The sequence below is a fragment of the Pocillopora verrucosa genome, chromosome 12, assembly GCF_036669915.1.
Source record: "Pocillopora verrucosa isolate sample1 chromosome 12, ASM3666991v2, whole genome shotgun sequence".
Classification (NCBI taxonomy): Eukaryota; Metazoa; Cnidaria; class Anthozoa; order Scleractinia; family Pocilloporidae; genus Pocillopora; species Pocillopora verrucosa.
In genome coordinates, this window is record NC_089323.1 from 15,343,470 (window position 1) to 15,356,589 (window position 13,120).

Consider the following 13,120-nt stretch of genomic DNA (forward strand, 5'->3'; position numbering starts at 1 on the left):
CTCCAGCAACAAAAATCTTTTCCTGACTGGCCACACCAAAAGCCCCACCTCTTGCTTTTTGCATGTCTGTGATTTCTTCCCATTTCTTTTCCATAATGTCAAATCTGTCAGCTTTTAGCAGGTATTCTGAGAAATAAGGAAACTATAAAAAATCAATGAACAAAAAAAAAAAAATTAAATTTTTCTTAAACACAAAAATCCGAATGTAAAACAGACAAGAGAGAAAACACTTGACACTTAAAAGTGAGAGTTAACCTTTTGATTACACTTTAGTTAATATGCACTATGATATGGACGAGCTGTAAATATTTTGGCCTCCTAGACAGATTTTATTGTACAGTTAGGATTAGTTTGAGCATTAGTTTATTTTTCCAAAGAAAGAATTGTCACTGGTATAAGCAAAGGTATAAGAAACTTTTGAATACAGCGAACCAATGGTCTTCCAATGGGCCAGTATTTCGATCTGTAAATCCTGCACTCTTCAGGGCCAGAAATGTTTTGGGCGACCTTTGCCTGTATCATTTTACGCGAAATCTTTTTTTGGAACTGAGAGGCCAAGTATGAGACCATAGCTATTATCTCGTCCCCAGCGAACCACGGCCAAGAGACTCGGAAAGTAAGACGGAAAACTGGGAACACTTAGACTTCAGCTTTCTATCTTTTCCGTGTGTTTTTCATTATCAGCTACATTTAAGCGGATTCTACTCAAGGAAAGTAAATGATGGAAGATATCCAGCCTATTTTAGTTGCTAAACAAGCATCAATCTGTGTGGAACTGATGAAGCGCCTTAACATTCAGCGAAAACAAGATTATTTATGTGACATTACTTTGGTGACGAACGACGACATAGAGTTTAAGGCTCACAGAAATGTTCTTTCCGCCGCAAGTCTGTTCTTTTGCAAGCTTCTTCAGAGCAACATGAAAGAGAATCGAGAAGGGATTGTTCGGTTTGAGGAGATTTCAGGATCCGTTATGGAAGATGTTTTGGAATTCATCTACACTGGAACTGTGGAGGTGACTCAAGAGAATGCCGAGGAACTGATCGCCGCAGGAAATTATCTGATCATACCGAGCTTGAAAACTATTTCAGGGCGGGTTTTGGAACGAAAAATGTCATACGCGAACTGTATTTCAACCTTTTACTTCGCTGAGAAATATGAGTGTGACGAGCTTATCACCAACAGCAGGCTTTATATTCACGACAATATCGTTACCGTGGCAAAACTGGATGAATTTTTGCAGTTGGAAGCTAAAGAGATCGAGAAGTGGATTTCGTCCGACGAAATTACAGTCAAAGAGGAAGCTGATGTTTTAAAAATCGTATTAGACTGGGTAAACCACAGAAAGAGTGAGCGAAAAACAGCATTTGAAGAACTGTTTCGTCATGTTCGACTCAGTTTTCTGTCGCGTGACTGCTTAGAGGATGTCGTGACAAACGAACTGGTGCGTGAGAGTTTCACTTGTGTTAAATTGGTCATGGATGCAACCGTACAGATGGCTACCTTTGTTGATGAAGATGATATTCTGCAATCACCAAGAATATGTCTTTATACACGTGTCATTGTAGCTCGTGGTGGCATGTACACTTATTGTTATCTTCCTGAAGAAGACCTCTGGAAGCGCCTACCAGATGGTCTGAAGGAGCAAAACGCAAGTTCAACTCGGATGATAAAATTTCGTGGCCAGTTGTTCACATTCACCAATGATCAAAATTCAGAGATATACGATCCTGTTTTTGACGTTTGGTCCGAGCTGAACTTGAGCGCAAATTCTGCAAAGGTGGCTGTTCTTAAAGGAGAAATTTATGCTGTTGAAGTTGACAACTTTTGCAGGAAAACTTCCACGAAGAGGTACAATGTAACGCAGTATGCATGGGAGACAATTCACTCATATCATGAACAGTGTAGACTGGATGCTTGTGTTATTGCAGCCGGCGACCATCTGTATGCGTTTGGTGGGAACATTCCTCAATCAAGTGACTACGTTGCCATAGCTGAGAGATTTGACACTTTGAAAAACAAATGGGAGAGAATTGCAGATATGCTGGAAGGAAGAAGCTGCGCTTTTGGCGTTGCCTCTCGAGAAAAAATCTTTGTAGCTGGAGGAGAAAACATGACAGGAAGATTAAAAACTTGTGAGATGTACAATACGTTAACAAACGAATGGCAACTAGTTGCAAACTTGAAAGTCCCACGCTGTTATGGTAGTATGGTTTGTCTGGACGGAAAGCTGTACGTACTGGGTGGAGAAAGTAATTTAAACCGAAAGGAACTAAGTGTTGAATTTTTGCACCCTGCAAACGACCAATGGTTCCTCCAAACAACCATACCAGACCTCGACCCACAAAATAATTCATTCACTGGCTGTGTTCTTAGGCTTTCTGAAAAATTACTGAACCGACTTTCTAATTTTAGAAATTACTAGACAAACTTATGATTGTTGAGCAGTAGTCTCTTTGACACTTTACAGCTTTAGAATTAGTCATGTTGTTCACAGCAGACAGCAGACACAGCCCTTCGTTTTTTATTACCTTAATTTAGAAGGTCACCAAAGGAAATGCTGAGTTAAATCAATGGTCCCTTCTCACTAGTTACCGTTTGCTGTAAACCTCATACTTTAAACTCTCTCACTAGAGATAGCATGTGTAGTCATGTTTACAGCACTGGACTTCTAAGTCTTTAAGCACCTTTCACCCTGAAAGCTTCTCAAGTCAAAACCGTAGCATTGCTTGAATGGACATAGGGGCGTACCAGGGCCTGAGAGAGTAAAATCGGCAAAAGTTTTCCTCTAGACTTTGTCCTATCTGAATGAATTTCCTTCAAATCCAGAAACCAATAAGAAGAAGGGGTAGGTGCGCACAACCGACTACCTTATTTGAGATTACATTATTGCATGATAATTTCCTTCTTTCACAACTAAAGAAAAACAACAGGAGAACAAAGCGAGGTTGACAAACCCTATGTAAGTTTAACTTTTAATAAGAACTTTAGGATCGTGTTTTACATCAAATTGTAAAATTATCCAAATAATTTTGGCTAAAATGAAATCCTTCATCAAGATATCGAAGTAATAGATTTTTCAGATTTGTGACATGTACAAAACGTCAACAAATGGCAACTTATTGAAAGCTTGAATGTTCTACGTTGTTATATAATATGGTTTATTTGAATAGAAAGCCTTTCGCACTGGATGGAAGGGATGAGAGAGACCAAACTGAGTGTGGAACGCTTTGACAGTGCCAAGGACAGGTGGATACCAGTGACAAATGATATAGACCCGTCGTTTGGCTGTATTCTGAGGTTCGTCAGAAAACTGCTGAACAAACGTAAGGTTGTTGGGTAGTAGTCCCTCAAACACCCTAAAGCACTGTCATAAGGAAGCTTTTAAGCTTAAAAATATGAGGCTAACGACAAAGAACGAGCTTAGGATAGAATTTAAATCTGTTAATATCGTTAATATCGTTCACTGAAGAAATAAAGCGAGGATCACAGTTACCAATCGATCACAATTGCTGCTTTACATCACCTTAAGGCAAGGAGAAAGCTTTTAAATGAAATTAAGTAATTATCACGTCACGCAAAATTAAAGAGACGAAAATCACATGGAGTTAGAATTTATGTATATAATTTAATTTTTTTTACAAAGTTCACATTTACTCATTTCTAATTTTTTAGTGGATTTGGTATTCTTAAGTACTGTTCTTTTATTCGCAGCGCTATTTTTATATGGATTTGCAATGCAAATTTAAGCGAAATTTAAGTGAAATTTCCTGGGAAGGAAGGTTACCGTTCATAACTCAATAGTTGTGCTAGATTTGCGCTGGGGTCCTCCTTTCTTCCTCATCATTGCGTCCGGTGCGCGTTTGAACAATTAAAATTCCTATATCTTTTTATATATTTCTTTCCGCAAATACGCCTTAAGGATATTTTCTCAAAATAATTCAGCCTCTCACCTCCCCTCTCTCTCTCAAGATTCTGCCCAAAGCCTTTTCGGGTCCCTTTTAGGTTGTTTTGTCAGCATGATCTCGACACCAAAATAACGATTATCATTATTTCTTAATTGGCCCTGAAATAACGAATAGCATAATTTCAGTGCATGTGTGAGACCTTCGGGCTCGAAGCTTGGGAAAGATAAAATGACGGCTTACGGCGGCGAAGGAAATCTCAGCAGTTTAATATTTTAGCGTGAAAAGGCTTGGGTGTTGTGATCTGGTTCTCAAGTAAAAAAAAATCACGGTCTGCAATGGTACTACCACCTTTTGAACAACAAGAAAACATTAAAACGGTGGTAGTTGTGTTTTGTCTACTTGTCCATAAAGTCTTCCAGGGGACTCAGGAAAAGAAAATCGAGTGAGCGTAGGAGAAACTGGGAACCAGCGTTACTCTCCTTTCGAATTCGCTCTAGATATTTTTCCTGAGTAAAACAACAATATCAGAAAAGTTTAAGCAGAAACTTCCCACAGAAACAAGGAAATTCTGTAAAATATGGAAGATATACAGCCTATCTCAGCCGCTGAACAGGGGCCTTTCTGTGTGGAACTGATGAAGCGCCTCAACATTCATCGAAAACAAGATTATTTGTGCGACATCACTTTGGTTTCTATAGACAACATAGAATTTAAAGCTCACCGAAATGTGCTTTCCGCCGCAAGTCCGTACTTTGACAAACTTCTTCAGAGCAACATGAAGGAGAATCGAGAGGGGATTGTTCGGTTTGAGGAGATTTCAGGTTCTGTTCTGAAAGATGTTTTGGAATTCATCTACAGTGGAACTGTGGATGTGACTCAAGAGAATGCCGAGAAACTGATCGCCGCAGGGAATTATCTGATCATTCCGGGCTTGAAAACAGCTTCAGGGCGGTTTTTGGAACGAGAAATGTCATCCATAAACTGTATTTCAACCTTTTACCTCGCTGAGAAATATGAGTGTGACGAGTTTATCACCAACAGCAGGCTTTTTATTCACGAAAACATCGTTACCGTGGCAAAACTGGATGAATTTTTGCTCTTGGAAGCTAAAGAGATCGAGAGGTGGATTTCGTCCGACGAGATTACAGTCAAGGAGGAAGCTGATGTTTTTAAAATCATATTAGACTGGATAAACCACAGAAAGAGTGAGCGAAAAGCAGCATTTGAAGAACTGTTTCGTCATGTTCGACTCAGTTTTCTGTCGCGTAACTGTTTGGAGGATGTCGTGACAAACGAACTGGTGCGTGAGAATTTGGCTTGTGTGAAGCTGGTCATGGATGCTGCCATGAAGATGGCTACCCTTATTGATGAAGATCATCTCCCGCAGTTATCAAGGAAAGGGCAGGAAACACGTGTTATTGTAGCACGTGGTGGCAAGAACTGTTTTTGTTATTTTCCTGAAGAAAACCTGTGGAAGCGTTTACCAGATGGTCTGAAGGATAAAAGAGCCATTTCAAATCAGATGATAAAATTCCGTAACCAGTTGTTCATCTTAAGCGAATATGACGATACAGAGAGATACGATCCTGCTTTTAATGTTTGGTCCGAGCTAAACTTGTACAGGGGTTCTGCAAAGTTGGTCGTTCTTAAAGGAGAAATTTATGCCATTGAATTTAACATTTATAGCAGGGGTGACGAAACTACTATCAAGAAGTACAATGTGAAACGGTGTAAATGGGAGACACTCATCTCATCTTGTGAAGGCTGTAGAGAGAATGCTTGTGTTATTGCAGCTGGCAGCCATCTGTACCTGTTTGGTGGGAAGATTCCATACAGAGAGGTATACGTCGTAAAAGCTGAGAGATTTGACACCGTGAAAAACAAGTGGGAGGAAATCGCAGACATGCAGGAAGGAAGAAGCTGCGCTATTGGCGTGGCTACTGAAAATAAAATCTTCGTTACAGGGGGATTACGCAATGGAACAAGATTGAAAACTTGCGAGAAATATAAGATATCGACAAATGAATGGCAGCTTGTTGCAAACTTGAATGTCCCACGCTTTCATGGTAGTATGGTTTGTCTGAACGGAAAGCTGTATGTATTGGGTGGAGTAAATGATAGAAACCAAAGGGAACTAAGTGTTGAATGTTTCGACCCTGCAAACGGCCAATGGATCCAGGAAACAACCATACCAGTTACAAACACTGACCCACATCAAAATAACAACACATTCATCGCCTCTGTTCTGAAGCTTTCTAGAGAATTACTAGACAACTTGTGATTTCTTAAAGTTCACATGGCAACCAGGTGGACAATCAGACAAAGTTTGATGCTACTTTGGTTTAAAGATTTAATGAATGTAACCGAGAAGTTACAATTCATGGAAAAGGTTTTTGAGCAAACTTTAACGTTGTGGCTATTCAAAATTCTATTGATGAGTTCTATAACACCCTGAAGTTGCTCAAAAACCTTTTCAGACTTAGGGGCATATTTTTGCCAAACCTAAGAGTCCTGTCACGAAAGAACAACAAACTGACGCTATTTATTCTATTACGTGCAATGACTGTGATAACGAGTATTATAATCGGACAGACCAAACGTCAGTTTGGTATACGTTTGAAAGAGCATCAAAAAGCGGTCTTCTTTTGCAAAAAAGAAAATTCAGCTTTATCGGAGCACACGTGCGTAACCAACCATAAAATTGGGTGGGATAAGTCTAAAGTTTTCACCACTAATCGGCGTTACCACCAGCGCCTTTGTTTGGAAGCCTGGCATATCAACTCCACCCTCGCTCCTTTAAATCGTTATGATGGCGGGTTACTTCCTAACGCCTATTTACGCCTCGTCAGAAACAAGCGCAGCTAATTGGTGAGCGTATAAAAGGACCTCTTGTTGCAGCGTTTAGATCACCCCTGATGAAGGCACTAGACAGTAGCGTCGAAACGTTGGGTCTATGAATTGTAACTTCTCGGTTACATTCATTAAATCTTTAAACCAGAGTAGCATCAAACCAAGTCAAACTTAGGATTGTTAAGCAGTAGTCTCTGAAACACTTTACAGCTTTAGAATTAGTCATGTTGTTCATAGCTGAAAGCAGACAGAGCCATTCGTTTTTTATTTCCTTAATCTGGAAGCTCACTTAAGGAAAGGCTGGGTCAAATCAAAGGTCCCCTCTTACTAGTTACTGTTTGCTTTAAACCTTATACTTTACTTTATACTCTCACTAAAGATAGCGTGTGTAGTCATGTTTACAGCACAGGAATTCTAAGTCGTTAATTATAATTGAGTGTTAAGCACCTAAGTAGCATCAAACCATGTCAAACTTTTGATTGTTAAGCAGTAGTTTTCCGACACTTTACAGCTTTAGAACTAATCATGTTGTTCATAGCAAACAACAGGCACAGGCATTCGTTTATTATTACCTTAATTTAGAAGCTCAGCAAAGGAAAGGCTGGGTTAAATCAAAGGTCCCTTCTTACTATTTGCCATTTACTTTGAACCTTATACTTTTAAACTCTCTCACTAAAGATAGCATGTGTAGTCATGTTTACAGCATAGGAATTCTAAGTCATTAATTATCATTGAATGTTAAGCACCTTTCACTCTGAATGCTTCTCAAGTCAAAACCATAGCACTGCTTGGCGTACCAGGGCCTAGGAGAGTAGAGTTATACCATTTCACGCCGTCAACTTCGAGCCTGAGTCAAGTTTGTAGCCGCCAAAAAAATTAAGACAGAACAAACAAACTCGTTCATATAACGAAGTTTTTTCCTTTCTACTTCAGATGAAACAGCTTTTTTTATCTGTTTCGATTTCACAATATACAAGAATTTCCGCGTCTATAAATTGTTGCGCTCCAACTCACAGAATTGTCGCAAAGTTTACAAAACCTGGATTGCTTGGCAAATTTGCAAAAGTGGAACCCGTGTACCTCGAGAAAAACAAGAAAAGTTGGATATGATCATTCTGGTGAAACAAATGTTTAACTGAGGAAAATACATGTTCTCGATAATTTTGGCCGAGAAGAGATTAGGATCCTTGCGGATGCAACATGGCGGTCGAGTACGAGAAATCAGTTTCATACTCCGTGTCTAGACGGTTTTTCGTTGAATAAGGACTTCTGCGTTAGGTGTGTATAATATATAGTAGTATATAATACGACATCTTCTACCCTTTATTATATTAATTAATGTATATGATAGCCTAGTTCAGCCATATTTTAATTGTTGTAGTGTTGTTTGGGGTAACTGTGGCAGTGGTCTCTCCGAAAAGCTTCAGAAGCTCCAAGATCGTGCAGCCCGTATTTGATGTGTGCCAGTAATGACTCTGATATCGATGAATTGTTCCAGGCACTGGGTTGGGGTAAACTCAAACATCAAAGATTTGAATCAGCTGCTGTTATGATGTACAAATCTTTACATGGGATGACCCCTGAGTATCTGAGTTCTAGATTTGTGTTTCGAAACGACAAAACATCATATCGATCAAGGAATACTGAATATAAATTGGCTCTTCCTCAGCCCCGCACCAATTATTTGAAGAAGAGTTTCTCTTAAAGCGGAGCCAGGTTGTGGAACAGCCTATTTAGTGACCTTCATTCAGCAACATCTTTACATGATTTTAAACTTAACATACGTCACCACAGTTTTGAATGAGTTTTAACACGGCATCCTTATAAAGCAGTTTTTAGTAAGTAGTTGAGGTTAGTTAGTTTAGTTAGAAATGATTAGTTGATCTTGTATCATTTTATAATATTTGCTGAAGGATTTACCGTGTATGAATAAAGTTACCATTACCATCAAACCCGAATGCCTTGAGGAAAATAATTTTTTTAATGCCTAGTGGGGGAAGGTGGGAAGGGGGGGTGAAGATTTTGGGAGGATTACATGGATTCAGGGAAATGGAGGGGGAATCAGTCGTTGCAGAGGTGTACGGGAAGGACTGGAGAAAATTGAATGACAATTAACTTCCAATGAGGGTAAGGGAGGGGGGGTGGGGTGGGCGGGTGTGTCATGAAAATACTTAAGAGCCTTATGGGAGCATTAGGTAAAATTATCGTGACACAAACAAAATCCACCTAACACCCCCCCCCCCCCCCCATCCATCCCCCAAGCGATAAATAATGACCGGTCCTCTATGATTCACTCCACTCTTTTTCACCAAGTCAGAATGCTGGTGTACACGTGATTTGAAGTGGCTCTTGTATCTTGCACAAGTCGGGTTTTGCTTGAAACAATACTGACTAGTCGGAACTGAAGTAGTTTCCCTCCACTGTATGCAATAGAATTAGATGTTGTAATTGGAGAGAAATGATATTGGGGAGCCAAGATTTGGGGAAAGGTATCGTTCAGCTGACCACGGAGAAGAACAATGGTTTCATGGCATGGATTAATGTCAGTGTCTGAGCAACTGCGCACCTACCCTTCCCCAAACCCAGCAACAGTCAACTGATAACAAGTTAGGGTTGATTTTAGGTTAGGGAAGGGGTAGATGCGCACAACCAAATACATTATTTGGGATTACATTATTGCATGATAATTTCCTTCTTTCACAACTAAAGAAAAAAAACAATAGGAGAATTTATCCGTTCAAGATATATTGCCTCTAGATTAGTAAGGATTTTCCTTTTTTTAATGTGGTTAGTCTGATCATAATTTTTTCAATTTGAGATAATCGAAGTGAAAAAATAAAGAAAGGTTGACAGAAATGATGTGAAGAGTGTTTACAAGTCCAGAGGAAGATATGATGGAAAATGTGAAAAAGAAAAATTAACTGCACCAATAAGTTAGTTCTCCTACTCATCCCTAGAGTCTCTCGGAGAATTTGAAGTCTGAAGGAGGAGGCTTGGGAACTAGTTGGAGAACTTCCGCTTTCGATATCTTTCCTGAGTACACATCACCACGATTATTGGAAAAACTTCTCCTCGATAGTTATAGAATTCGGTAAAAGATGGAAGACTTACAACCGATGTCAGCTATTGAGCAAACTTCTTTCTGTGTGGAACTGATGAAGCGCCTCAACATTCAGCGAAAAGAAGATTATTTGTGCGACGTTACTTTGGTGACGAACGACAACAGTGATTTCAAGGCTCACAGAAATGTTCTTTCCGCCGCAAGTCCTTTCTTTTGCAAGCTTCTTGAGAGCGACATGAAGGAGAATCGAGAGGGAATTATTCGATTTGAGGACATCTCAGGATCTATTATGGAAGATGTTCTGGAATTCATCTACACTGGTACTGTGGAAATAACACAGACGAATGCCGAGGAACTGATCGTAGCAGGGAATTATCTGATCATACCGAGCTTGAAAACAGCTTCAGGGCGATTTCTGGAGACAGAAATGTCCAACTGCAACTGCATTTCAACGTTTTACCTCGCTGAGAAATACGACTGTGTCGAGCTCATTCACAACAGTAGGAAATTCATCCACGAAAATTTCGCATCCGTAGGAGAAATGGATGAGTTTTTGAGCTTGGAAGCTAAAGAGGCGGCGGTGTGGATTTCAAGTGACGAGATTGCTGTGAAAGCGGAAGCCGATGTCTTCAAGATCATACTAAAGTGGGTTGAACACGGTAAGACCGAGCGAAAAGCAGTATTTGATGAATTGTTTCGTCACGTCAGACTGAGTTTTTTGTCGCGTGACTTTTTGGAGGATGTCGTGACAAACGAGCTGGTGCGTGAGAATTTGGCTTGTGTGAAGCTGGTCATGGATGCTACTGTAAAGATGGCTACTTTTACGAGTGAAGATGACCTTCTGCAGTCACCAAGGAAAGGTCTGGAAACACGTGTTATCTTAGCTTGTGGTGGCAAGTTTACCTTTTACTATCTCCCTGAAAAAAACCAGTGGAAGCGGCTGCCAGATGGGTCAACCGAGAGAAACCAGAAAACACAAATGGTAACATTTCGTGATCAGCTGTATACCTTTGATGAGTGCCGCAAGTCAGAGAAGTATGATCCTGTGTTTAATCGCTGGTCAACGTCGGATCTGATAGACGTATTAGCAGATAGCGCCATTGTGACCGTTGTCAAAGGGGATATGTACGCCATTGAAGTTAACAGACCCTTTGGAAAGTCTACTATCAAGAGATACAACGTGGAGCTTTGTACATGGCAAACAGTTGTGGAATCTCCTCAAGGCTGCAGGAACAGTTGCTGTGTTATCGCAGGTGGCAGCTATCTGTACCTTTTAGGTGGGTCGACCCCTGGCAATGCTAGTTATGTCTCTAAAGCTGAGAGATTCAACATTGCGGAAATCCAATGGGAGGAAATCGCTGACATGCAACAAGGAAGAGGTGGTGCCTTTGGAGTGGCAAGTGAAGGAAAGATTTTTGTTGCTGGAGGCTTAAACGAAAAGAATATGGTGTCAAAAAAATGTGAGATGTACAATGTTTCTACAAACGAATGGCAGTTTATTGGAGGCTTAAACACTTGGCGTGTGTATGGCAGCATGGTATGTCTGAGCGGAACATTGTATGTACTTGGTGGCACTACGAACAATAGAGATAGATTATTATCAATTGAATGTTACGACTCTACAGAAAACAAGTGGATTGAGAAGGCATCCATACCGGTGGAAGGATACGCACCAGGAAGCAAGAACACATTCACCGGAAGTGTGATGAAGCTCTCTAAAGGAGTACTTGAACCAGCCCTCACGTCATACCACACCAATGACTTTCGCGCCAGTTTACCCGACTTACCAGACCTCCCATAACCCTTGGCGGCGTCGGTCTGTTAGGCCAACGTGTTCCTGTATTTGAGTTGTCTGATGATGACTGAATGACTGAGTTAGATTATATACAATCCCCCTTAATTTACTTCAAGGAGACAGTTAAAAGTTTTTCTCACGACTTTTCAAACTAAAGAAATCTTCAAACTGTTTCGTAGTCAGTGGAAAAGGGACAAAACAAGACATCTTACACGTCTTGGTCAATTGGTCATACGATATCCCGTGCGTGATTTCACAATAAAGTTATTCGATAATAAAACATCATATCGCATGTTTAAATAGCATTTTTTAAACTGTTACGGTTATAAAATAGTCTTGTATAAGTAACACACAGATTTAGCAGTAAAAGGATTCGCAAGTGAATGTGAAGGAGCATGCGCAAAGTTAAGAAAGCTGCTGCAAATTCAATTTTACCGTTGCTCATAGCTCAAATTTTCTTCCTCTCTGTTCAACATCACCGTGAAACTTCAGAATGCGATGAACTTTTATACGTTTTATAGTCTGGAGACTCGGCGATGTCTTTTTTGATCTTTAGGTCCTCATCAACTCAAGAGATTTTCTACAAAAAACTATCAGTTTTCTGTAAACCATTTGTCTTGTATAGACAAGACATATTCATATAAAGAAGGACGCGTAATTTCCTTTCTTTATAACGAGTAAATGCAAGAGACATGATAATTGTTTACGATTAATTAATAGGCCTTGGTTGATTGTTGTGTTATAAGACAGAAAATAGTGAGTAAGCTGTTCCACAATGAAAATAAAGGGCGTGACTTTCAAGGGTAGTACGTTATGCAGTTGTCGAAGCTTCTCTCATAGTCACCCACATCCCCTCAAGCGAACCCACTTGACCTTTGACAAAAAATACTAACAAAATTTACTCTCTCTGACTTGCCTCAATTAGTTTAGTAATCGTTTGGCTTGATTCAAGTTGCTTTTCGTGACATCCTGAGAACCAGAAGCGAAGGAGAATGGGTCAGCTAGTTTTTTTCCCCACCAAAAATTGTGTGCACAGGTTTCAGTATAAGAACTCATTTGATCCAAACCACCAACGGGTTAGATCATTCCTTCCTAAATTGTTATGTAATTTTTCACGGGTAAGTTGAATAACGGAATAAACAAACTAACATTTGTCTGTGAATAAGAAGAAAGGTATCCTTGGTTCGTTGTCAACCTAAACAAACCACTGTCCAAACCAAACGGGTTAAGTGCATCTCGCGCGGGAAAACAATCCAGCCGCCAAGCGCGGGAAAACAATCGTCCCGTACCGACAAGCGCGGGAAAGCACAGGACGGAGAACCTCGTTGGTTGCTCCTGATTGGTTAGAGTGACCCGAATCTGTACTCTGATTCATTAAAAGACACAGTATATCGTTTTTGATACCATTAAGAAATATCAGTAAAAGAATGGAAAAACACCATTATTTCAAGACAACCACAATTAAGAATAAGTATGAGGGTGAGAGGTTAGAGGTTATTTCCCAAG

General features: G+C 40.0%; 3 protein-coding genes across 3 annotated transcripts; all 3 read left to right on the forward strand.

Moving 5' to 3' along the window:
• The first annotated feature begins 645 nt into the window (after window positions 1–645).
• LOC131788054 (kelch-like protein 2) lies at window positions 646–3,517 on the forward strand. Its single transcript, XM_066159268.1, has one exon. The coding sequence runs from the start codon at window positions 719–721 to the stop codon at window positions 2,423–2,425; it is 1,707 nt and encodes a 568-aa protein (XP_066015365.1). The 5' UTR covers window positions 646–718; the 3' UTR covers window positions 2,426–3,517.
• A 900-nt stretch (window positions 3,518–4,417) lies between these two features.
• Window positions 4,418–6,189, forward strand: LOC131788053 (kelch-like protein 12). Its single transcript, XM_059105128.2, has one exon. The coding sequence runs from the start codon at window positions 4,486–4,488 to the stop codon at window positions 6,187–6,189; it is 1,704 nt and encodes a 567-aa protein (XP_058961111.2). The 5' UTR covers window positions 4,418–4,485.
• A 3,593-nt stretch (window positions 6,190–9,782) lies between these two features.
• On the forward strand, window positions 9,783–12,408 carry LOC136277311 (kelch-like protein 2). The gene has a single exon (XM_066159266.1). It carries the CDS (start codon window positions 9,857–9,859, stop codon window positions 11,618–11,620), a length of 1,764 nt encoding a protein of 587 aa, XP_066015363.1. The 5' UTR covers window positions 9,783–9,856; the 3' UTR covers window positions 11,621–12,408.
• The last annotated feature ends 712 nt before the right edge of the window (window positions 12,409–13,120 follow it).

Bases quoted from the DNA above. Each gene is read 5' to 3' on its own strand.
- LOC136277311 (XM_066159266.1), top strand. From the start codon at position 9,857: ATGGAAGACTTACAACCGATGTCAGCTATTGAGCAAACTTCTTTCTGT.
- LOC131788054 (XM_066159268.1), top strand. From the start codon at position 719: ATGATGGAAGATATCCAGCCTATTTTAGTTGCTAAACAAGCATCAATC.
- LOC131788053 (XM_059105128.2), top strand. From the start codon at position 4,486: ATGGAAGATATACAGCCTATCTCAGCCGCTGAACAGGGGCCTTTCTGT.